We start from the raw sequence: 26,988 nt of genomic DNA, 5'->3' as shown, positions 1-26,988 counted from the left end.
ACTCCATAAATTATGATAATGTCTTATGTAATAAAAAACAAAATGATTTTTGAAAGCAACTATTAAGTTATTATTTAGAAATCATTTAAGTGATTCTTTAGATTTTAAATTTTAAATGTGATTTTAAAAATAGGTTTGGGAGTTATTTTGAAATTAACAAAAAGTAGTTCATAATACTTCAAAAAAACTTTTTATAAAAATAAAGTGTTTGCTAAATTGTTGAATTTTTTTTTTTAATTTTTTGAAAAATGATTTGAATTATAGACAATTACTTGTTCAGTGAATTTTTTTTATAAAAAAAATTCTTTTTAATTATATAATATAATACTAAAAATACTATCCAAACACCTTTTTTAAGTTTATATTTAAACACAAAATAATTCTCTTATAAAATAAAAATATTTTAATTAGAATTATTCTCAAATAGACTCTTAATTTTGGTAAAGATGCACTTTTAAGCATTATAAACACTGTATATAACCAAAAAAAAAAGTACAATTTTTGGAACGTAAAATATCAAGGAATTATCTGGAAATCATTTCAAGTCATTCTTTAATTTTTTTTTAAATTATTAAACACCTTATTTCAATGAGTCGTCAGCCAAAGTTTAAAACATTAGAAAGTATATATAAGAGCGTGGGATAGTATTTTTATTCAAAATATTTATAGCATATTTGACCGTGATTATAGAAAATGTTTTTAATATTTTAAAATTTTTATGTTCAAGTATTAAAAAGGTTGAAAACGCTTTCTAAAATTACTCTCAAATGTATTTTTGGTATTTTTAGAAAAATCACCCATCAAGTATTTCTTATTAAAATATTATATAAGAGTCCGTTTAATAGTAATTTTAGGAAGCGTTTTTCATATTTTTAAAACCCGTTTAATAGTAATTTTAAAAAATGCTTTTAATATTTTTAATACTTGAAGTTTTTTATCATTTAAAGTGTTAGCAATGCTAAAAACCCGTTCTAGAATCACTCTCAAACACTTAATACTTAAAATTTGTTATCATTAAAGTGTTAAAAATGTTAAAAATATTTTCTACAATCACTCCCAAACACTTTAAGAGTGCGTTTGATAATGATTTTATAAAGTATTTTTAGTTTTTTTAATACTTGAAAGATAAAAATTTTAAAGTTTTAGAAATGTCAAAAACGCTTTTTAGAATCAGTACCAAATACACTCTAATAAATAATTTTCTAATATTACGTATAATTTTTCATATTTTTGAAATGTTTTTTAAAATTTATTAAAAAACTTTTTTATTTTTTAAAAACATTTTTGTAAACTAAAAGCGCTTTCTAAAATCGGTGTGAAACATACTCAAACTTTCTTAGAACAATTTTGAACAAGCCCTTAGAATCATTTAAATAAATGCAAATTAAACAACATATTTAGAATAATAATTCCAATACTTAGAAAAATATCGTCTATTTTACATCTTAATCCCAATCCCATATCTCAATCCTTTTTCATAGCACCAGTGAGCCTCTAAAAGAGTGACAAAAAACCTCAGAGACTCCAATTCTGATTGGCAATGGCAATAACAAAAATAATTCATGCAAACACTAGATAGAAAGACAATATCTTCAGCCCCGTACTTTAATGGACTTGATAAAGATGCTGCTACTCACTTGGTGGGTGGTAACTAGTATTGAAGTCTTCCCCATAGTGAGGATAATAGAAGCTGGACGAGCTCTGAGAAGAGTAGTACTGATCCGAGGTGGTAGTAGAAGACGAAGAAGTGGTGGTGGTGGTGGTGGACGACGGTTGCGGGAAATAAGGCGGTTGCTGTTGGGGTTGGTTGTAAAGATTCGAACTGAAATAAGCGAAATCGGCGTCACTGCTACTAGAGAGGAGCTGACCATACTGAAGAAATTCGTGTGGCAGCGACGGAGGAGGAAGGGGCGGAGGAGGCGCCGGCATGGCCGGAGGACGATGGCTTTGGTCGTCGAACATGCCTGCGTGGTCCATGAAATACCCAATCTGACTTGTTTGTTGTTGAACGCGCTCGGGAAAGTTGAGTTTAGCCTTGGTGCCTTTGAACCTGAGAGCTGCTTGATCATAGGCGAGGGCCGCATCCTCGGCCGTGTCGAATGTGCCTAGCCAGACTCTCGCCGCCTTCTTCGGGTCTCGTATTTCGGCGGCCCATTTCCCCCATGGCCTTTGCCTTACTCCTCTATAGTGCCTTCTCCTCACATTTCCTTCACAAGAGACTCACATGCATGAACGGCTTACAAGTTAAAGATGCAGCTTTGTATGACTTCTAAGATAGTAAGTGTTTCGAAAATAAAGATAGCTTATATTGTATGTGCTTATTTGGAGGAGTAAATAAGAAAGAAAATCGATTCATGATGCATACATATATTGTAGCATCATATCTTACTTGTAAGTGCAAAGAAACCCCAAAAAAATCATGAATTGACAAACGTTAAGAAGCAACATCGAAACGTGATACATCACAACATCCCTATTTGAAATTGGGAAAAGAATCTCTCTTCTTTCAAGTGAAATATGAATAAAATTTTAGCATTGTAATGCCGAAATGATAGTAAGCACTTGGAAAATCATGATAACTTACACTATATGACTTTGTCTGGGCAAAGAAAACCGATTCATATCATACCATAGCATCATGCCTCTATGTAAATGAGAAGAAAAACTCTTTTAATCGACCTCATCAAATGCATGCCTTCCATTCAATATGAATGAGGTTTGGATTTTAAATCACTAAAGTGATAGTGAGTAGTTGGAAAATGACTAGAACTTACACCAGATGATACCATATGTACATAGCCTTACGCCCTAGATGTGAATGGGTGAATTGGAAAGAGTTTTATATTATAAAGTGGGAATCATCTGAAGGTTAAGGCGTTTTCGAGGAAACTTCAGGAGTTAGGCATGGATTAATCAGGCATTAGAAAAATGACCAACCTGCCTGTATGATTTGCAGGCAACATTTTATAGGAGTCCAACAAATTGATAAACAATATTAGTCACATAAAGTAGTGTTCCAAAGTTCAAAGTACCGTCTAAAAAAAATGTAAACATGTGTTAAAAAGCTAGAAAGAATGATAGAAATCATAGAATAGAGATCAAATCATAGGACAAAATGGAGTAAGAGCTAGAAACCCAACCCCACCAAAGAGACAAACAACTTGAATTTGATCTTTGTTTGGTAGGTAAGAAACCTGACAATCCACCAGAATATATGGGAAAGAGATTCTGAAAAATTGATCACAGACCCTTTAGCCCCATAAGTACACATGTAATGTTTGGCTTTGAGATTGGAAAACAAAAGATAAAAACATGGAAGTTTGCATGTCACAAACACACGTATACAATCAATTCAACCATATGATTTATCCATCTATAAGTGTGAAAAGATGGATACACTGAACTTGGCTAAAGCTATAGTTGATATATATATATATATATATATAAAATGCAGAGATTTCTATTTTTATTTTATTTTTATTTTTTTCCCAAAAAAGAAAAATGGTCAACAGATCCACAAAAGGGTAGTGAAGAAAAAGAAGCTTGTGATAGAGATAGATCAGGACTAAGGACAAAACCCTTCAAAATTAGGCCATTTAGCATAAACCTTGAAGCTAGTGAAGTAGTACCTTGATCTTGGGGTGGTAATTGAGATGATTCAGAGAGAGCTGAAGATGAATCAGCCGACTGCACCATACGAGTAGCACTAGGGTTGTTGTCCCTGGTGCCTATCACTTGAGAAAGAGCCGAAACCATGGCCGACATGTCCTGATCATGCTGCGTCCATTGCTGCTGATCATCACTGTACGCTTTGATCTCTTTTTCCTCTGATGCTTCTGGAGGAAGTGACCGTTTTCCATGCCTTCGATCCACTTTCTTTCTTTTATGTTTATATGTTTTTGGTTTTTCGAGAACTCAGTTCTAACAGCCCTCCCTGATCAGCTCATGAGCTGGAGAAAATGGTGGGGAGGTGGAGAGAAAGCAGAAAGAAAATCATTCAGGGAGATCCAAGAGCTGAGTGGGAGGTTGGGTGTAGTAGGAGAGTGTCGTTTGAGGGAGAGATTAGAAAGGGAAAATAGGGTTGGATATAAGGGTTTTTATTGGCCATTGCTTGGGGTTTATCTTCTTCCTTTTTTCTAGTCCAAGATCAAAACACAAAAAAAAAAATAAATAATTTTATTTTTATTAAAAAAAAAAGGGGAAAAGCATATAAATCTGCTAGGGTCACCTATCAGCGCCTGTGAAGTAGTTCCCTCATAAGAGTTAAAAATGGATATATATAAAATTATTTTAAAATTCGCAAAAAAAATAAAAAATAAAATAAAAACCCTTAAATTAGCTCAACACCTGTCTTCCTTGAAGCTTCATTTATGAGTAGAAATATGCCTAATTTACAGGTTTATTTCCTATATGTAAACCCCATGACAGACGATCTGGTTTCTCTGTAGACGCCTTTCCAAGGAGTAGATCGACAAATCTAGTGACTATCAATTATTTTAAGGAATAAAATTTAATTTTTTAGATTAAATATAAAATTTAATTTTTTTATTAAAGTGTATACTTTTACGTCATATATATATATATATATATATATATATATATATTCAAATATTTACTTATTTTCAGTTATTGCTTCAAAATTGAAAACACCTTAAATTTATTCTAGAAAATAATATGTTTTTGGAATTAATTTTTTAAAAATTTATTAAATACAATTTTTAAATTTAAAAACTAATTTTTATTCCAAAAAAAACATCTTTAAATACAATTCTCAAACGAAGTTTTATAAAACCACCGTAAAATTATATAAAATTAAATTTGCATAAAATTATGTAATATGTCATTAAATTAATATTTCATATTAAAATAATAAATTGACTATATATTTTAAAAAATTCGAATTTTTTTATAATAAAAATAGTCTATTTGACATATCGGAATAAGGAATTTTTTTTAAAAAAATTGTGTAGTCTAACCCAATAATAAAAATAAAAATAAAAATATTTTCAACAGAATTTCATTTTTTTTCAATGCTTATCTGTAGTGCCACATGTGTGGCAGTGGAAGGAAGATTCCTTGCAATTGTCACCCATGATATCACACTTCATAAGATTTATTGATTTAATGTTCTTTTCTTTCCCTTTCGGTCCATCGCTTTTTTTTTTCTTCATTCAAAATCCCTTTTTTCCCTCTTTTGAATAACTTGAAAAGAACTAGGATAGAAAATTCTCTCCTTTGTTCAGTAATTTCAAATTCAAATCTTTCTCTGTAGCTTCTTTGTCTTCTTATGTTTGCTTTTCAACTTTGCCCGAGTATTTGGAAAAAATTATAACATATTTTATCATCATTGTTATCTATAATTTTTAAATAATTATTTGAACTATTATTATTATTATTATTGTTAAAATTAGTTAAAAATTATAAAAATTCTTATTAACTCAAAAAAGAGTTTTTAGCTTAATAGAAGTCGACAACTTAAAGATGAGATTATGTCAACCTTTGTGACATGTAAGTCGACTTTTGTGGCGTGTAAGTCGGCTTTCGTGCTTTAGAATCCAAGTTTTCTCTATCTTTTGAGGAACTAAAAGCCAATTTGAATTACTATAACAATTTTTTTTAATTTATTTTAAAGCTTTATACAATCTTTTAAAAAATAGGGAGACAGAGTTTACACTAATGATTTAATTTGATTCTAAATAAATATTATGATTAGTATTGATAAAAAATTTAAATAATGAGATATCAAGAGGAAAAGAAAACTAATGAATAATTGTTTTTAAAAACTAATTTTTTTTTAGATAAATCAAAGTCAAAATCATAATTTTTAAGAGATAATATTAATAATATAAGTTTTTATAAAAAATATTTTTAAATATTTATATTAAGTTTTTATAAGTTTTTAAAAAATTTATCAATAGTCATGAAATTTTTGAAAAAATTATGATTTATCATAAGATAATCCAAAATGATCGTATTACCTTCAATGTCTTGTTAACCAACTCCTTATGCCTTGTAATCCAAGTTTTCTCGATTTTTGAAGAAATTAAAAATCAATTTGAATTCACATCAATTATATTTCTTCAATTTTTTTAAAAACCTTATGTATCTATGCTTCTTCTCACCAATAAATATTCATATAATAAAATATTATGCAATCGCATGTTTTCAATTTTCGTTATATTTGTCCATTTATTCTCCATAAAAATATTATAGACTTATGTATAATGTAAAAACTTGGAAAAAAATATTTTTTATATTTTAAATAGTAAAATAAATTCCTCAAAATTATTTTAAAAATAAACATATTTTCATTAAAAAAAATAATTTAAAAATTGTGAATTAAAAAAAGAAGAAGTTATCAAAGAAAGTCGTCTATTACATTTGTTAATTAATAAGTAGATAGACAGATAGACACGGATGTTATGTGGATATATACAACACCTATTTTTGACTTTGACTGGAAGGGGATTTCACATGAACCAATTAATTAATGTGGGAAGAGTTTTTATTCAAACTTGTCAAATCAATAAATGTTTTGAAAAATTCTACTAGGTATTTTAATTGGCCCAGAGATAACCATCAAATAAACAAACAAAGAAAGAACTCCACTTCAGAGACGGGATTTCAACAATTTGGAAGTAGAAAGTCAAAAACAATGTGAAGGTTAAAAACTTCCACCTTTCAAATATTAGTTGGAAGTCGAAGTTAAAAACTTCAAAATTCGGTAGGCATCGACTTAGTCTCATAGAATTTTTTCAATGTATTTTACATGTGAGGTTGTCATGTCAAAGAAATAAGAGCGGATGCCCACACCACTGACCACCCTCTACCCCAAATCCATGGTTCCAACTCCAAACAATTTAGGCAAAATAATTGTTGAGGAATGCTTTCATGTTGGTCTCTGACAAGACCTCCAAACATTAGCCTTCTAATATTAGAATTTACCCTTGAAACCTAGATTCTAGTAACATGACTTGGTCAGTGGGCAGCATGTGATGACCCCCCTCCCGGCCTCCCCTCATAACAACCCTCTTGTTTCTTATTCAATGTGCCCCCATTCTTTTATTTTTATATATAAGAAGGCTTGGAGGTTTTGAGCCATGGCACATGCCTAATTGGTTTCTTTGACCACCTCCCCATTTGTCTCCATCAATAGTTCGTTTACTTTTTTTTCTTAATTCTTGTCAAAATGGACCCCCACCCCCTCTCCTACCCCTTCTCATTAAGCGTTTATAATTGGTCATCCTTCATAAATAATTAAAAATGGTCAAATTTACTCCAAACTTAGTTGATGTGAAGGGCACCAAGTCCAAACAATTTGGTTTCGTAACCAAAAATTGTTTTCCATCTATTGGTTTAAACCCTTTCCATCCTTTCAAATAAATGGATTCTATTAAGCAAAGAGATACCATTTTAGGTTATAGTTGAGTTGATATCGATTTCAAATCACTAAAGTATTTTAAAATAATGGCTTTTTTACTTTTGTTCAATAATGGACTTTTTTTTTAATATTTTGACTAATGGGTCTTATTAACTAAAAAAAGTACAAGTTTTTGCCTTGTAACAAGCTCAATACCAATAAAAAAATTCAAAAAAAAAAAAAAACAGTAAAAGATTCTTATTATTTTAAATTGAATCAATCAAATTTAAGAATTACAATACTTTCACTTTCAAAAAGACGTGTTTTTCTGGATTTCTCTTCCAAATGTGATCTATAACGTTTATTTTAAAAAAATCATCACTAATTATATGTTAAAAGATGTGTTTCACACGTAAGAATAAAAATCAAAATAAGTTGACAATACATAAAAATCCTAATATTATAAAAGAAAAAAAATCAAAAGATTAATGAGATTAAGATACTTATTTTCATATCAATAATTTTTTTTATTTCTATTATAGTTCTTAAAAATAATTCAAACACATCAATGAATAGGAGATGAAATAAACTTCTCATTTATATTCTCCATTCCAATATTTTTAAAGATTAGGGATGATAATTAAAGGGTTCGAAACAAATTACTTCATCCCAACTTATTCCAATATTTCAAATATTAGGGATGATAATGGAGGGGTTCAGAATAAGTCACCTCATCCCAATTAATTCCAATATTTCAAAAATTAGGAATGATGATAAAGGAGTTGGGAATAAGTCACCTCATCCCAACTTGTTCCATTTATTTATGCATATTCTTGTGAAAAAAAATGAATTAAAATTTTTTAATTTTTAAAATTTTAAAATTTATGAAAAATTAATATAATTTATAGATAAATATTTATAATTTGTTTTCATGAAAAATAACATTTTATACATACTAAAAAAAAGTTGAAAATGAAAAATAAAAAAAGAAAACTGAAAGAATCTTTTATTTCACATTATCTATATCCAAATTCATTTGGGGTTTTAAAAAATTTCTCAAACCTATCTTGAACCTATTTGTCTTTATCCCAAACCCGCTCCTCTCCCGTTGCCATCCCTTCCAAAGATGATGTAAAAGCATTGAAAAATTGAAAATCAAATATTATAATGGAATGACATGGATTGACAATTCTTAAAAGTAAAATCTAAGGTCAGAAATTTTGAAAAGAGTAGGACAAGCAACAAGAGTAAGAATTCAAAGAATAAGTTCGTGTGATTTGAATGCAAGTGGTCAAACGCAATTTAAGGAGGAATTAGACTTTGCGTTAATAACAATTAATTGCTTAAACTATTGAACTATTTAAAGACAAATAGATTTTAATAAGTCTCAATCTTGAAACCGCTCACCGTGGGATTTGTCGCTGACTTCTTACAATCCAAATAATCATTCATCGACTCAGACTACTTATGAAATCCCCGTTTAAAAGTAAAAACTCTTTCCTCCATTCAATAACAACCAAATAATTTCATTCAAACAGTTTCCTATGATACTACGATTCCATAAAAATCATACAATATTTAGGTTACATTGGGGTATGATAAAGTAAATCATGCACAACTAGAATATGATATCCTTCCAATGATATCTCAAGATCTCATATCACACAAAATTATAGCATGGTCTTTAATAATAATAATAAAAAAAAATTATTACATTTCAAAGTTTGATATTTGTCTAAAATAAGAAATATATTATAGTTTAATATTTTGTATTGAAAAACATGAAAGCTTTGACTATTATTTAAGAACCATTTTATAATTTATAATTTAATATATAATTTTTTTTTAGTAATATTTATAATTAAAATATTTAAAATTTTAAATAAAAAATAATGTATTAGGTTGTTAAATTTTAATTTCATCTCGATGTTTTAATTAAATACACCTAACTTCCTGTGGATTTGAAATTTTATCAAATACCTCAATTATTTTGACCGACAAAAAAGATGAGTAAAATTAATAAATTAAATGAATGGAGAGAACATTCGATGAAATTTCAAATCGAGGGTAGGAAAATGTCTTTAGCCCATTCCATAACAAGATAGGGTAAGTACACTAATCTCATCTTTTATCCTTTGTACTTCCAAGTTCCAACCAAACATTTCCACCTTCCAAGGTTTTTCATACTTGCACTCTCGCACCTCCAAAATCTAATAAAGAAAACTCATATGCTTTACACCTAAAATATGACAATATAACAATGGTAGAGGAATTGGAAGTGATTTTATAATTGCTAATTATATTTTAAACATATTTTTATTATAAATAAGAATAATTATAGCATTTTGAAAATATTTTAACTAAACAAAAATCTACTTTCCCTGCATTATATTTGAGGAAAATGTATAAATTGTGAAATATGAGAGCTTGAGAATTTTCCCCAAATGCTAATAGAAATTGTGCTTAGCATTTAAGAAACCCTCCATGTGAAGAGAGGCACATTCAGGCCTACTAGGACAAATGTTCTTAAAATTGCATGAAGAAGTTGATGGCATCAAGTATACAAGTAACAGAGCTGAAAAGGAGTTCAAAAAGCTTTGCCTTCTCAATAATAAGCAAAAGTTCACCATCACCCCTAAATTTCGACTTTCAATTCATTCTTACCGGAAAGTTGGCGGAGGCCCAGCAAAGGAATAAAAGGAAGACACCGGTGCAACTGGCTCAGCCAAGCTCAGCCTTCCAGGCATTGGTCTTCGAAGAGGATCCACAGCATAAACCCGGCTTGGTTCCTCTCGAGCATAATATGATCTATGCGAAGATGGCAATTCTGGTAATGCATGTGATGCCGGTGCTGGGACATATGGTGGTCCCAAAGCATGGGGTCGTAATGAAGGATGGGTGTTTGCAGCTGGTAGTGGGCGTTGATTGTAGTAATCAACTAAAGCTTCGATTGGTAGGAGGGCTTCATCCACCCTTGGCAAGTGAGAGACACGATACACCCTTTCATAACCAACAGGATGGTCTCTAGGAACCATCTCAGGTGCAGTCACATACCTGTGAAGATGGCAGTGTTAACAATAAATCACAGATGGTATGGTGGGAGGCAGCTTTCAAGTCATGAAGAAAAAAAACCAAGACAAAAAAAACCCTACTAGTCGCAAACTTGCATAACCCATCTAGACATGAATTTGATTGAATTAGATGTAAAATGGACTTTAATTTGCTTGAGTTTTCCTAAATCCAACAGAAGGAAATAGGAATGGAAGAGTCTCATCCACACCCACTAACTGCACCATCTAAAATGTGTACAGCTTTGACCTCAAGAACCATTGTTGGATCTGAATATGTTGGCACTAAGAGAAGGTCAGAGTATCAGCTAATAAAAGAATAAAATAACAGAAAGCTGGAGGAGATTCACAGATTATTGGAAGGCTTTCAGTATGAAAATAAGAAAATCTGAGTACTTATCTTGCCATGAGAGATAATGAGGTATATACAAATTATGTAAATATATTTCAAGAATAATTGTGTTATCAAATCTACAGAGAAACTAATCAGAGCTTTAACAAATTTGGAGCCATCTAGAACCTGCAAGAGTAGTAGAATCATGGGTGAAGATTAGAGTGTGTTTTGTTATGTAGATGGATTCATAATCTCTAATGTATGGTTTACGAACTTCAACCAAAAATACAAGAAAAAGATCTTCACATTTGAGTTCATGGGGAAACACACCCACACCAACACCAACCCCCCTCTCCTGGCAATTGGTACTATTTTTATTTTTTTGATTAGTGATTTGATACTATAGATATTAGTTCTTCAGATAGTTATCAACCATGAAAAAGAGTCGGTTCCTCGAAAATTGCATATTAATAAGAGGGAACCAACTAAGCAGATAAAAGAAACGAAAAGGCTCAAAATGATAAATAAATATCATAGCACAAGCAGGTGTTCAGAATTGTCAGAAAAGTTACCTTCTGTATGGATATTGTGTGGATGAGACAGGTTTTTCAGTCAAGTATGTCTGAGGTGCTGCTGTGCAATAATAGGGGTCAGTATGATGAGGAAGAGTAGTCTGCCGAACAACATGAGGTTCTTCTATTGAAGCTTGCACACGTGCCACGGAGGGCGCTGCTTCATAATGATCATACATTGAAGATGGTGGTGCGGTTGCTCCATAATGATCGTATAGCGAAGATGAAACCACTTGAGCAGAACGAGGATGCAAAACAAGTGGGCCATGAGTATGTTGAACGCCTGGTAAATATGGGTCCTCTAAAGGAGGCAGTCCTGCCAATGGGCGGAACCGTTCCTCCACAAGTGGAGCTGGGAATGAATGTAGTGGGGCCACATTCGAACCCAAAGGAGCAACAGAAGTTGGTAATGGCACATTGATTGGACGGAACAGTGAAATTAAAGCTTTCACCTTGCATTATAAACCAACTTCTTTTAGAAATAAAGAAAATGTTCAATGAAATTGCAAGCAATACAATTTGAAAATTAAATAGTCACTGTAACATTTGCTCTACCTGTTTTTTAGTAAGCTCCGGCCTAAACTTGGAGCCTTCATAGTTATCTCGAATAGCATTTTTGAAAGCACCCTCAGAAAGTGGTAAACATTCCTTCCAAATCTTGAACTTCACCTAACCAGAAAGACAATGATAAGCCAAAGAGAAAAGGATAAAAAAGAAACAAAAATAATTACAGCACAAAATCAAGGTATAGAATGCTGGCTTTTTTAACACTAGCATCAAGAAAAGAAATATATAGCATCATCCTCTTGATATTATTTATCTTCTGCAGTACTACTGAAGGGAAACTTTTTTTCAACTCAGTCTTCCTTCACAAACTTTCAAAAAGAAAAATGCTTTAATATTATCTTTGTCAAGAATTGCAAGTACAAGCCACCAACGTTCCCTGATACCAGTTGCTTATGCATTTATTCTTGGTTCCAAGCTCTATCCATACTGAAATCGTAGAATCTGAAGTTTAACAAGTGCATCTCTTAAACTGAAATCATGAGAACTCCTTTCCAGTTAGTTTATGGATCATCTTCTGGTGCTCTTTCTGATTGAAAGAGTCCCAATAATACATTAACATAAAAATTTCAAGGGGAGATAAAAGAGAATTTCAATCCTAACAACTACCATATTAATATCCCATTCAACAGCCAAGCTGACAAACAAGGATGAGAGTACTAGCAGGTCCCTCTCTTATGAACCAGATGGCCCCAAAGGGATACGAACTATTAATAGATAGAGACCTCATGCAAAAACAAAATCTTATTAACTAAAACTACATTAATGGAGATTTAGTCAACAATTTACACAGGGTTAGCAAAAGTAAAACAACTTTCATACATGTGAAAATGGATCATTGGATTGAATATGTGATACGTAGACAGTTTAATTTCAATCAAAATACCCATACTGACACAATATGACATGGGTGTAGGTGCGAGATCCATCCAACTATTTAGCTTGTGCTTTATCTCTTTCTTTAATATACTTCAGATACAACTATTTTCCTCTTTATTTATTTCTTAAGTTTTTAAAATCATATTATATTCTAGTATAAAATAAATTGTAATAAAAAATAAATAATTTTTTAATTAACTTCTACCTCTTGTAATTGAAGAAGTGTTTTATCTTTTACTTAACTTTTTAACATTACAATACATAAAAATTAAAAATAAATATCATAATTAATATAATATAAAATTTAAAGATATGTATAATAATTAATAGCATAAAAAATCTAAAGATAAATATTAAAACTAATATATATGGATAAATTATAGTAATTAATATAAAAAGTCAAAATTTTCATATAAGAAATTAAATATGAATTATATTACACAATTGATATAAATTTCAAATGTTTTAAACTAATCAAAGTTTACTAGTAATGTGATATAATAGTTTCTTAAAGATTTTCTCAGCATCCTCCTTAAAAAAAAATAAATAGGTTCTTCACGTACAATTAGTAGTAACATTGAAGTCAAATAATGCTTAACATCTTATTAAAATAGAAAAGATGTAATAAATATATTTTTATAATTAATTATGAAGTATTATAGATAACTGATCTTATTGTGCTTACATTTAGTATTAATTTATTTTTCTTTAGGACCATATCCAGGTACCCAGACCTATGGTTAAGATCATTTTCAGCTGAATTCTTGTGCCCTAAGATTTTGGGATACAAATGATCCAAAACCTAGACGCATACTTATACCCAAACCCATGGAACATCAGATTGAATCCTCCCCCCTCCTCAAAAAACAAAAAACTACCTAAGGAATTTAATTGTTCTTTAATCTCAAAACCCTAGCCAAGAAATTTTTTCCTCAGCATAAACTACTCCAGAAAACCACAAATTGTAGCTATTCTAGAGCAAGGGCAACTAGAGAACGCACCCTCCCGGCACTTGAAACAACCAAGGAAAGCAACGCATCGCCTTCCATCTCCGAAACGTAAAAGGTCTATCAAACATATATAGAAAAATAACAAACGAAATATAAGGGAGCCCCATTGCTTTATATTTTTTAAATTCTAGACAAATTGAATCCTTCTCTCTCTCTTTTTAACAGCAAATGTAAATGGTATACTATATAAAAGTGCCTATTGAGAGGGTACAACTCGAATAAAGAGCACAAACTCTAAAATAACCACATTAGTCTTAAAGCAACCCACAACCTTACCCAAACTTTCTATGAAATCTCAAAATGGCAGATCTTCATCTCCCAAAGGATTCCCCAACCAAGCAAAAAGAGATTTGGTGCAAGAATCTTTTGATATTGCTCCTTTTAAACACACCCAAAACAAACACAAAGCAGGAATGTTGCACAAACTTCATCCCTTCCCAAAAAGGAATATTATATAAACTACAAAATGCCCTTCACATAGAAAAACTACATCCTCCACACTCCAAACAAGGACAAATGCAAAGACCACAAGTTGCTTGCACAAACACAATGCACGAGGGTACGGTTTTTTTCTGATTCCTCCTTTATTTGCAAAGACAACAAGAGAGCACACCACCTTAGGAAGAAATAGACAATAAGTTCCCAACCCTGAAGATTAAGGAAAAGGATCTCACAAGAAACATCCATTCTCATACGGACTCCAAACCAACTCATCGATGTTTCCACATGAAAGACCACAAAATGGATAAGCTACAAAATCATTTTGCTGCAAAAGCATCTTTGTCATCTATAGCTCCTAGTGTGAAGACCACCTCAAAACCCTTGGGACTTTAATGAGCCTGACTCCTCTCCTCCCCCACAAGTCCACAACCCAAGCATTTTTGTTTGCCGCAATATTAAATAAGTTGCACAGAAATCTTTCAGAGCAATTACCTCAAACTAAACATCCAACATCCAACCAAAGCTTAGTCCTTCATCCATTGCCCAAGGGAAAGCTAGACCTTGTTTTAAATATACCCCAACCTCTTCTAATAGCTCTCTAAAGCCTTTTCCCATAGGCCTTAGTCCAGTTCCTATGGCATAAGCCACCTCAAACTCCCCAAACTTCTTTTCAAATTAAAGAAATTAAATTACAAGGCACAAGAGTCATCTTTAGACTATGCTAAAGAAAGCAAAATAGAAAAGAGATATAAGAAAGAATGTTATCCTGCACTCATTAACTTTTAGAGTGGTCTTAGAAGTTTTTGGAATTAGACTTTTCCTCTTTTCTAAATTTTTTGGGTGATTGGAATTGTGGTTAGCTTTCACTATCTCTAGGTTTTTTTCTTTCTCTTTTGCAACCTGGTTTGGCTCTTTTTTGTATACTGCCTGTGTACGTAGGGTGCGCCTCCTATTTTGGCGCTTCTTAATTCAATCTACCTTTGTCTATCCAAAAGAAAATTAAAAAAATTGTAATTATTTTAAATAGCTATCAACTACTTCAAATATTGAAAATAAGAAGTTAATCCTAGAACCATTTGCCTCCTTTCTTAACAAGGTAACAATGCCAACTAGAATACACTGCTCTCAAAGATTGCATTTAAGATATCTTAAATATAGAAAACATAAAAAACCACAATCCTTAAACTATGATTCTCGGATTCTCCAACTTCACCCAACATACCCATATCAACACCACACAACATGGTTGTGGGTGTCAAACCTTTATTTTATACTCCTATTTTGCTTCAGATATGACTATTTGATGTTAATTGATTTTTTATTTTTTTTTTCAACTTCCTTAGCCTCTTATAACATTGAAGAGAGAGAGAGAGAGAGAGACAACTTAAGAAGATATATATATATATATATAAGATAGAACTTAAGAATATTAAGAGATAAGGAAGAAAAGATAAAAATAAAGACAAAAAAGATAGGAAGTTTTAATCAAAGATATTTTTACTTTTAATGGACTTCAAATTGGTTTGTGTTTTTTTTCTCTTTTTATTATATCATACCCCCATATCCAAATCTAAATTTTAGATTGTTAGATAGCATGATATACATGATTGTGGGCCCAAAAGCAACTACGAAAATTGATTATCCAACATGATATCAAATCTTCATTTAACGGGAGGTTATGAGTTTGAATCTCACTTTATGTTATTTCTTCAATTATTAAGCCCTCATGCAAGCCCAACAAAGGTAACAAAGGTTGTTTGTGGTTTATTTGCATATAGGTTTGTTTATCTTTCAAAATGCAAGTATGAGGTTGCATTTAAAGTAGGGTGTTAGAGAGTATAATATACATTATAGATTCAAACCTAACTGCTTAAACCTTTAGGAAAATTGATTGTTCAATAATATCCACACCTAACACCCACACCCAACTCCAAGCAACATAACTTCTAAACCATTGGGTAGCTGATTAGTGTTATTTTTGGGATTGGGTTAAGTTGTATATTGAGGACGGCTTTTTGTCAATGTTAGGATTTGTGGATTGGTTAAGCTTTACGTAGGGGTCGTTTGCTAGTTTTTGTGTTTTTGTGCTTCCTTTTGGGTATTATGGGTACTTTGTATACATTATGTATACCTTTTTTTTTTTTTTTTTTTTTGATAAGCAAACACAATTCATTAAAGAGGTTAGAAAACCCCAACGTATACAGGGCGTATACCAGGCAACAAGGCCCAAAACAAGCAAAAAACCAAAAAAACAAATGCAAGGTGGCACAAGGGTGTAATACCTTATGCAATGAGACAACATGGTGAGTGATAGGTGCAATGCCATGGCCTGTTGCAACACCAAGATGGACTTGGACAAGGCATAGCGATGCAGCAACAACGAAGCCAACTCAAATGGGATGCCTGATGCTTAGCACAAGGGTTGATAACATTTTATTAGTAGAAGCAACAATTTTCGAAGGTTGGTCATCTTCTAGTGCTTCATTGCTTTAGGGAGGGCATTCTACATTTTCTTCCCCCTTTATTTCTATGGCTAGGTCACCCATTAATGGTAGTGGGTCATTGAATCAACCCTTGTGATACGATCTTGATTGGGAAAAGGATTCTTAGTCAAAGATGGGGCTTTTTACAAAGAGCTAGAAATGGCTTGCTTAGGATGATGCTTCAAGATGGCTCAATAATGGAATTTTGGACAAATGTTGAAGGTCCTACTTGTAAGGAAGTCTAACTATTGTTCGGTGGGGGTGGAGTATCCTTTTGACGACCTCTTTAATAAGCTAGCCAATTTCAATAGATTTGTGGGATGCCAGCTATGGGTTTTGAAAAGGAGATCCTCACACTTTTGAGGAAGATGGAGATGAGGAGAGGGCATGGTGTTAATGCTTCAAGGGGGAAGAGGAAGCCAAACTCATCACCTTATCTCAAGAAAGAGATCTGGGAATTAGAATGCTCAGTTAATTACAAAAGCTCTCCTCTAATAGATAGGGGTATAGGGAGGAGCAGTAAGGATTCAACTCTCATTGCATAAAAATGTCATATCTCCCTCCTTGCATTGGTAGATAGGCAATGGTTGTAAAAATGCTTAGGAGGTAGATCTAGTTTGCTTTCAAGAATCAAAGATGCTTCTCTTGTTAGTTCCGATTGTGAAAAGCCTAGGTTTAGAATGTTTATTGGTTTTAGGAGCAGTGGTGGCATAACAGTCAGCTAAGGACAGTTTGGTCTTCTCTTTATTGTTAGGTGTTAGATTTGTTAGGGTCGTTGTTCCTTATTGTTCTTTTTTCCCTTTTGCTTGCTTTTTGGCCCTTTTTTTGTATATTAAGTGTGTACTTTGATGCGCCTTTTCCAAGAACTTTTAATCTATTCTCTCATTTTACCTATTCCAAAAAACCAAAACAACAACAACAACAATTGAAGCTTCTCATCTCTAGCAATGGGAAGTTAAGGAAATCTTAAACACAATGTTGCCCCACCAACCTACATATCAAACAAAAACATCACTCTTTATCACCACCCAGAAGGATAAACCTGGAGACCTCATCCCAACTACTCCTATTCTAATCTCATACTTGCCTTCAATCATCCTAAATTGTCCTCTTTAATGAATCTCCATTTTCCTAGAAGAGCTTAACCTAAGGTGCTCCACTTTTTAACCCACAATTCTCTTTGAGAAAGCAAACCACATTCTAATCAACTAAATGAAGCTTGTCTCTCCTATTAAGGCCACCCCAAAGCAAATCTTTCTAAAGCTTCTCCAAGTGGTTATAAACAAAAACTAGCATAACATAGACATATGCTACCCCAAAGCATGCAACAAGTGATTTAATTAAAATGATATACCTCCTTTATGAACCTACAAACATTTCAAAAAGGATAATATTCATCTAGATTCTCTATTCAATATCCCATAGAGTCCCATAGAGAGAGGGGACTCCATTGCTCAGCCCCCCTTGACCTATCAAAATACTTAATGACATCTCATTAATGAGAACAAAATATCTAATCAGAGAAACCCCATGTAACAAAGAAAAGTACATGGGGAAGTTCCAATTCATATGACTGTAAGTTGTTTCACTATCTGACTTGCCTTAAACAATTCATTTCTCAAATGTGAATCCATCGCCACATTTGCAGCTAAAATTATATCCAAGATATGATTCCCTTCCATAAAACCATTTTGAGAATTTGAGATCATTGTGTCAATTACCTTTCTCATCCTCTAAGCAAAGGACCTTAGTAATAATTTATAAATGCTTCCCATTTATAATACTTCACCTCTTCCTCATTCCTTTACCTAGAAACTAACACAATGAAAGTGGCATTCAAGTTCTTCCCAAAACTCGCCAAATCTCTAAAAGTGGTCAAAAAGACTTGTCATTTCTCTTATTTCTCAACTCTGCTACCAAAGTATCGTATTAAGTATGGCCACTATCTTCATTCAAATAATGCTTCAAGATAGGTTTCCTAGTGCTTTGAGACACTAAAAAAGACAAGAACCAACCCCTATTGGGTTTTTACAAGGTGAAGAAAAAAATGCCCCCATATAAAAGAACCTCTTTAATTCTAGTTGTTTTTTCATGTGGGGTGAGAATTTACTTTGAAATTCAAAAGAAAAAGGAAACATAATCACCTTAGATTAAAGTGTAATTAGTCCCATGTTGGGATTTTAAACTTAAGAAATGTCTTAAACTTTTCTATGAATAAAGATCGCATTTGAAAATAAAGAATATGTGAATGACACAAGTGTCATAGATGGTGATCTACTTAAAAGTTCAAGTGGAACAACCAAGGCAAGCATATCTAGGATTGCTCACTCCCCTATAAGCTAAGGTCTCTAAGAATGCGCCATGAAATCAATCACAAGTGTTAATAACATCTTTTGATACTCCACTATGTTGTATTCTAAAGGTAAAAATGATTTTAAGTATTACTTTTAAAGCTAAAGCATGGTAAAAGCACAAGAATGATACTACATCATAGGAAAACCAAGCATTTTGTATTTCAAGCTAAACCTCAAACAAAGAACGAATATTAAATCTCACCCCTACTTTCAAAGTAAGTAAATTTATAACAAAAGCATAAGCAAGTTAGCTAAACTAGCATGCTACAATAAGGTAAGCTTAATTAACTAGTATATCACACATCACACCCTACTGCACACCAAATTATTTTAAGTACATGACATCCCACATTATTGACATTAAAAACCTAGTTACCTGTGCAGGAAATTTCCCATTGAAAGCGTCTTGTTCCAAATTCATTTGTCCTTTAGAGCTTGCCTCATATATGCCATAGAGAAGTTTCAAGTCAAAGTCGAACAAGAAAAGCTTCGTTCCCACTTTGATTTTTGCTACTTCTTCCTTTCTCCCCGTTGGTAGCCCAAAAACACGATATTGGTAGCATTGAGGTTTTGTTTTTCCATTACACATGAATATAAACCCAAAAACCCGTTCCTCATTCCCCTTCTCCTTCTTTTTCTCCCCTTTATTGCTAGCATTAGGAGGAGTGGCATTAGAGGAAGCAATGATAGTCGTATTAGGAGTAGAAGTAGAAGAAGGACCAATAGCAGGGGCAGAAGCCTCGTTGATTTTCTTCACTTTCTTCTTTTTCTTTGAAGATTTCTTCTCTATCTTCTTACTCGCATTTGGGGGGCTCACATGAGGCCCATTATTTCTAGACTTCTTTCCTTTACTCTTAGCCATGGACCAACTGTAATGATAGAATTGGAATTAAAAAAGTACATCATTCTCGCAAATTCAACACAAGAATCCCAACCTAGGACACAAATTGAACATTAATACTACACAAAAAAAGAAAAGAAAATAAAAGAAAAGCTCACATATGATGCTTCTAAAAAAAGTGCACTAAAGTACGGAGAATGTATACAAATAGCACCCATACAAGCGAACAAATTTGAGAACATCTACAAAGATGTTTTCTTTTATGTGAATATATATAAAAACCTAATTTCTCATATAAAAAGTGAAAAACAATGTACCTTATTTCATAGATACCATCAAATACAATTAGAAAATTGGCATATTATCATACTATAACACTAAATATAACTTATCACAAATATGTAAAATCCTTTTCATTAGCCAAGTTTTATTATTTTAACAAATAAGTGCAAAATAACTTCCAAACTTGTCATTTTGCACTTTTATGAAAAGGTTAATAATTTTTTTTGTTTTTTTTTAATAACTGAGGAATCTTCCATGGTCAAGCCCTTAGAACTCTCCATGGGGATCCAAACCTCGGGGTCCTGACCACGCCCGCAACAATCAGCCCTGGGTAAATCAGGGTATCATAAAAAAGGTCAATAATTAATAGTTGATAAAAAGGTAAATACTAATAACTAGCTATAAATTAAAATATCTTACAAGTCTATTAATTCCAATCATTGCATTCTTTATTTAGGCAATAGAAAGACGATTAACCTTGTATTCTTTTAGTATCCGATGGCATTAGGTATGTGGTAAAGGCACTTAATTTGACAATTATCTCCTAGGATTCTCCAAGAGACATTACCAACATGATGAAGATGGCATCTACAAGTTTTAGGTGAAAACCTATTGAAGTGTTATGATAAACAATGCCTTCTTTTTATTAAAAAAAAAAAAAAAAACAATATGGTATATTAAGGTAAGTAAAAATAAGTATAATAGAAGGAACACAAATTCTCTAAAAACTACACAAAAAGAAAGTAGGAACCTCCAAAGTACAAGTAAATCTATACAATCATGAGGTTCCACAAACCATGTCCCATGTAGGAATATACAAAGAAAAATCTATGCTTGCTAGTCCAAACCCTTGGAACTATGCACCAACATCCAATCAAGCTGGATCAAATTAAGAGGAATATCCTTAAAAGTTGTGGTGCAAGAGGCTAAGAAATGAATTATGTCCCAAAGACCCCTTGAAGTTCTTGTCTTATCCTAAAAAATCCTAACATTTCTTTCCTACCACACAACCCACATTAAAGCAAGACAAGCGAATTGCCACAACACCTTGCCTCTGCTGGTGCTTCCTAATCCTTTATATGAGATAATCATCATGTCACAAATACTCCTAAGAGAAACCCAATCCATATGAGCCAGGCTGAATAGTTTATACCATAACCCAAAACTCAAAAAGAAGACAAGCAATGTTTTAAACCCTGGACCATCATTGAACTACGAAAGTTACTATATCATGGGTCACTAGTCAAACAAATGGTTTAATCATAATAATGGTCAAAGTTTGATGTCATAAATATGAAATATATATGTTATTAAAATGAATGATAATTATAAGAAGTTAAAGATATATATATGTATAATAAAAATAAATAAAGATATTTCATCAAAAATATAAAATTTATTAATATTTCTAACTTTATTACATAGTAGAAGTATAAGACATCCAATAATGAAATAAGATTTTATTATTTTACTTAATCTACATTTCAACAACAATACATTCTATTATTCTACTATTATAAAACTGTACATTTTAATCTATCAAATTATTCTACTATTATAAAAATTATTATATTGTTTTTCTTATAGTATTTTTATATTTATTATCTTACAAATTAGTGCACACAAATAATTATAATTACTTTAAACTTTTGAAAAAGCCAATTTGATTAGTTTATGTCATATATATGATAAAAGAACAACATTGGCTTAATGATTACTAAGCCAACATTTTTTATAAAAGGGCTTAGGTTCAAGCCCAACCTATAATATTCAATTAAAAATAATTTTTAAAAACTACAAAAACCTGCCGAGTTAGTCGGCCAACCACTAGGTTCATTATCATTTTAATTCAAAACTAGGTTGAAAAGTTGGACCAAACTAGAAAGACGACCTCCAATCGACAATTGGGCCAATTAGACTAGTCAACCCCATTTAGTTTTAAAAACATTAGTGATAAGAACCCATACATGTTAAATAAGATTTTGCATGCTCTTCACTACTAGGTACTATTAGTAAAGGGTTTCAAGGTATTCCTTTTCACTTGATTGTGACACGTTAAAGAGGACATAGAGTTCAATAGAATTGTCTAATTAATTTAATAGACCCCTCCACCTTTGAGATGTATTAAACTTAGTTTTGATGGCTATTCTTCAAGCAACTCAAGCTAAATGGGAGTTAGTGGAGTATTTAGAAATTCTAAGGAAAGGGAGTTTAGAACTTTTCCAAGCCAATCAAGTTTGGCTTGACCATGGAAGCTAGACGCTGGCTTTTTGGAGAGTTTGGTAAAAGTACCCTCCTAAAGCTTCAAGAAAAGGGACATTCAAATGTTGTTCTCTTGTTAATGTCTTTAGGAGAGAATTGATGAAATTTGGATCTTTGAATTTGAAAGATCGATAATCTTTCAAAAGAATTGAGATTTTACTTTGCTCATAATCCAAATAGAAGAAACCACATAGATTCACCACGAGAAGCCTCCATGCGAGAGCTTTTCTTGGCAATTCCTTATCCCTTTAGCATTTATTTTCTCCAAGAGAACATTGTTGGTTTAGGTCAAGCTTTTAATGGTGCCGACTAAGCAATATTTAGCCTCCTCATGGTGCATCGGATTCATCTTAGCCTCCTCATTGCATTTAGCTTGAAGGATAACCAATCTTTTCAATTACCTAAATTTATTATTAAAACTAGTTTTTTTTTTATTCCTATTAAAAAGAAAGATGAAACCAATGCACAATGGAGCATAAGGCTTCCATTGAAATACATTGAAAGAAACTTAGGATTGACATCAACAAATCATATTAAAGAAAATCGACGGGTTTCTTTCCATTCAATTGGTCAACATTTCTTTTAGTTCATTCGCATGATAATCTCAAAATCAATTATGGCAATCACACACTTCTTGTGATCCCCAAGAGGGTCCTATCATAAATTTTTATTGTAGCTTAAGAGATTTCATGGCCACGTTAGATATGCATGTGTGCCTAAAGCTGTTTAGGGACAAAAAAAATTAACCTTGTGATGATCAAACCAAGTGAAATTTACTATAAAAGCACAAAATATCTTACAAAGCAATACTCGTAGTTGTATATCTATATCATATAAAAAAGTAAACTTTTCCTTCTTAAAATACCCCTATTGTATCACTTGTTACCCCTTATATCTTACATCTTGATTATTCCATTATAACCATCATAATAAATTCACCTCAAAATAAAAATAAATTCACTATTTTATTATTTATTTTGTAATAATTGATCAAATCAAAGTTATTTTTCACTTTAAAGTTCTTCCTTTTCTCCTTTTAAGATCAGATTTTTTACATTTTTTGTTGAAAATTCTGTCAAACAGACCCTTAATTTTAGTTCTAGTCCAAAATGAAATCCTATAATTCAAAATTTTCAGCAATAGCGTTGACAACTTAACAGCATTCAAAGAGAAACCCCAGCCCTCTGTTCGATTTCCAATAAAATAGAGCAATATTTCATTCTTCTGCTATCATCTTTTGTTTCCCACCAAAAAAGAAGGCCTTGGGTCAATGAAGCCAAACAGAAAATTGCATTTTTTCTTTATACCCGAATCCTGGGTGGAGAAAATTTCGCAATTCAAAATTATAATTACTCTTTGCATATTCCCTCTGCATCTAAACTAAAACTAATCTCATACAAGAGAACATTCCCAAATAGCAAAGACCGTCAATGTAACAAAATTTTCAGCATTGATCCAAACTTGCAATAGTTCCACGGCTGTTCAAGGAGAAACCTTAGAATTCAAAACTTCCAGCAAAAGCATACCCAAGTTACAAACTCCTGGGAGTGAAATCCGATATTCTGTTTGCTTACCAAGAAATTAATCCTTCGCATCTAAACTAAATCTAGTTTCATAGAAGAGGACATTCCCAAATAGCAAAGAACGTCAATCTAACAAAAAATCCAGCATTAATTGAAACTTGCAATGATTCCACGGCTGCCCAAAGAGAAACCCTGTAATTCAAAACGTCCAACAGTAGCATACTCAACTTACAAACCACTCGGAGTGAAATCCGAGCCCCTGTATGGTTACCAAGAAAATGAAGAAAAATAAAAGAAAACCATATTTCGATTCCTTTTTATCTCTTTCACTCTCTCCGCTGCCAAAAACAAAAAAAAACAAAAAACAAAAAACTAACTGTAGGTAAAGTGCCATTTCCTGTATTCCGAGCCCTAGATAGTGAAAATTTTACGATTCAAAATTTCTTCCATTTTCTCATCGTTTTTCTCGGCATTCAAACACTTGTATCTAACCTAAAAGTCGATTTATTGAATTGGGAACAGAGATTGGTCGAGTACCTTGAGCTCGGAAATCGATCGACGCCGCCTTTGGAGAAGAAATGATAAAATGCTTATGGGTAAGAACTGAAGCTTCTCCGGCGATCGAACGGTTCGAACCTCAAGCGTTTACATCCGTCCGGTGATAATGGGCTAAGCTTGGGCTGGCCCAATTTTTAAACTATTGGACTGTCAGTAGGTGATTTCCAAGACGTGTCATAATCCATAATTTGGTATGGACAAAGCCCAACCCAAGTTGAATCCCACTCCAGTTCACTTTGAATATGTGATCCTTTTAATCCAGTTTGGGCCCTTTGGGCTTCACGAATGGAGTTAATTTATTATTATATTACATCATATTTATTTTATTTACAGATTAATACCTTCGTTTTAACCTTTAGCTTCAATAAAAGGATTAAATAATTTAATTACATACAAATATTTTAATTAATTTTAATTATATTTAATTGTCTTTTGTATTTTTAATGATAAATCAAATATAAAACAATAATTTTCTTAATATTTTTTTTCTTTTTCTTAATTATTTTCTAAAACCAAATTATTTATAATTTAATATATTCTCGTGTTCCACATAAATTATTTTTGTAATGATATATTTTCTATACTATTAGTCGACCTATATTATTATTTGAAGGAACAAAATGCTTATAAAAATTTTCTAATAATAATACTCTTCCAATATGAGACTCTAGTATCATAAGTTTTAATTATTTTATTTTATTGTAATAAATATAATAAATTCATCTTTTTAAATAAATAATTAATTAAAAAGTATAAAAAAATCTCATATCCATAAATTTAATATATTTCATTTCATAACCCGTTTTTAATATAAATATCCCATGATAAATTCTTAATAAGTTATTCCATTAAATACAATTAAAAATAATAATATTTTTTCTCATGGTATTTATTAAATTTGAAAGGTGTATGAAACGAATAAAATAAAATTTAGCATGATTTTTTAATATGAGAAGTAAAAGGTGTTTTTTTTTTTTTTTAGTTTTTGGTTTGAGATTCATATCAACATATTCATGTAAACTTTGAGTTAAAATTGGGATGACTTCCATTGAATTTATCAAAAAAATCACATGTGGTTTTAAAATTTAGAAAATTATGAATTGATTCATAAACATCTGGATTAAATGTATATAGCTTTAGTTTTTAGATCTTTAATTTTTGTAGTATCAATATTATTTTTTGAATACTTGGTTTCCGTTACAATATATCTAAAGAGCCTATGATATATTTTTATATGCCCTATGAGATTTAGGGTACATGAATTGAGTGATCCGAGTTGCATGATTATATATATATATATATATATATATATATATATATATATATATATATATAATATATATGTAAAAAAAAAAAAAAGAAGGTATTTTTATGATTAAAAAAAGTTGGATTAGATGTACAAAGACATGATAGCCTTTCAATCAAATAAGTTTTTCTTAATAATAGTTGAATTTTTTATTTGTATTTAAATATTTTATTGACCAAACTAGTACATGTAGTCTATTTGTAAATGAAAAAAAAAATAAATATTAAACATAATAATGTATATTAAACAACATCCATTTTAAATATTATAAATGATCTTAAAAAAAATGTTTCACAAATCAATTTAATGACTTAATTTATATTAATTTCAATATTTTTTTAGAAACATAATTTTAGATTTAATTAAAAATAAATTAAACTTAATACTTAAAAGTCAATTTTAATTTCAAGTTATCACATTGAATTATTTTAACAAAAAATGTTTAATCTATTTAATAATTAAAATTAATTTATTAAGTTATTTTTAAGTAATTAAGTTGATTTACTCTATGCCATGTCAAATTCTATTTAAAAGTGATTTTAAATATAATAGAAAGTCATCATTAATACCCAAATGCAACAAACTTTGGAATTTATATTTAAAAATCTAAAAGATATTTAAAATAATAATTATAAAATCACTTGGAGCGATTATTTTCAACACTAATTGACTATTTTTAAAAGGTTTTTTTTTAATAAAAACATTAGTAACAAAAGCAATATAAATTAAAATCAATTAATAAGAATTACTCGTAAACAAACTTGATAAAATGATTATTAAGTCATCACCTTATTATCTTAATAATAATATTTATGGCCACTTATTAAAAAAAAATGATTAATTTTATCACATTTGAATGTTATACATCCATATTAATATCAATAGTTATACAAGGTAATTTTATTGATATTTTTGAAATCTAGCATAAATATATTCCTTTGCCATTTATTTTAATAATTATTTTCTTTTAAATTTATAAAAATTATTTTTTAGAAAATAAAATTTATTTTATAGAGAATGATTAAACATATTTATGTAAAATTTATTTTATCTAAAATATAATTAAAAAATAAATCTTACAGGTTGAATAAATTTATAGGATACCAAACGCACGAAATTTAAATAAATAGTAATTAAGTAGATTTCCGAAT

General features: G+C 31.0%; 2 protein-coding genes across 3 annotated transcripts; both read right to left on the bottom strand.

Moving 5' to 3' along the window:
* Positions 1 to 1,394: 1,394 nt before the first annotated feature.
* On the bottom strand, positions 1,395 to 4,088 carry LOC117923840 (ethylene-responsive transcription factor ERF113). 2 transcript variants are annotated; one of them, XM_034842327.1, is made up of 2 exons: positions 3,630 to 4,088; positions 1,395 to 2,219 (listed from the first exon to the last, which is right to left on the bottom strand). In XM_034842327.1, exons 1-2 carry the CDS (start codon positions 3,763 to 3,765, stop codon positions 1,630 to 1,632), a joined length of 726 nt encoding a protein of 241 aa, XP_034698218.1. In that variant the 5' UTR covers positions 3,766 to 4,088; the 3' UTR covers positions 1,395 to 1,629. The 2 variants fall into 2 exon arrangements, with proteins under 2 accessions (XP_034698218.1, XP_034698227.1); XM_034842336.1 differs by having other exon boundaries at positions 1,395 to 2,207; positions 3,630 to 4,087.
* Positions 4,089 to 9,782: 5,694 nt separating this feature from the next.
* On the bottom strand, positions 9,783 to 24,600 carry LOC117918901. The gene is made up of 6 exons (XM_034835874.1): positions 24,511 to 24,600; positions 20,482 to 20,515; positions 19,442 to 19,934; positions 11,890 to 12,003; positions 11,335 to 11,786; positions 9,783 to 10,414 (listed from the first exon to the last, which is right to left on the bottom strand). The coding sequence occupies exons 3-6, from the start codon at positions 19,925 to 19,927 to the stop codon at positions 10,021 to 10,023; spliced, it is 1,446 nt and encodes a 481-aa protein (XP_034691765.1). The 5' UTR covers positions 19,928 to 19,934; positions 20,482 to 20,515; positions 24,511 to 24,600; the 3' UTR covers positions 9,783 to 10,020.
* Between the last annotated feature and the right edge of the window lie 2,388 nt (positions 24,601 to 26,988).

Source organism: Vitis riparia, chromosome 1 (assembly GCF_004353265.1).
Source record: "Vitis riparia cultivar Riparia Gloire de Montpellier isolate 1030 chromosome 1, EGFV_Vit.rip_1.0, whole genome shotgun sequence".
NCBI classification, from domain to species: Eukaryota; Viridiplantae; Streptophyta; class Magnoliopsida; order Vitales; family Vitaceae; genus Vitis; species Vitis riparia.
Note: the sequence above shows the minus strand (reverse complement) of the source record. Positions and strands in the feature narration are given on the sequence as shown.

Bases quoted from the DNA above. Each gene is read 5' to 3' on its own strand.
- LOC117923840 (XM_034842327.1), bottom strand. From the start codon at position 3,765: ATGTCGGCCATGGTTTCGGCTCTTTCTCAAGTGATAGGCACCAGGGAC. The intron at 2,220-3,629 runs GTACTACTTCAC...CATGCATGTGAG, and splicing joins ATTACCACCCCAAGATCAAG to TCTCTTGTGAAGGAAATGTG.
- LOC117918901 (XM_034835874.1), bottom strand. From the start codon at position 19,927: ATGGCTAAGAGTAAAGGAAAGAAGTCTAGAAATAATGGGCCTCATGTG. The intron at 11,787-11,889 runs GTAGAGCAAATG...TTATAATGCAAG, and splicing joins CGGAGCTTACTAAAAAACAG to GTGAAAGCTTTAATTTCACT. The intron at 10,415-11,334 runs GTAACTTTTCTG...CCATCTTCACAG, and splicing joins ACACAATATCCATACAGAAG to GTATGTGACTGCACCTGAGA.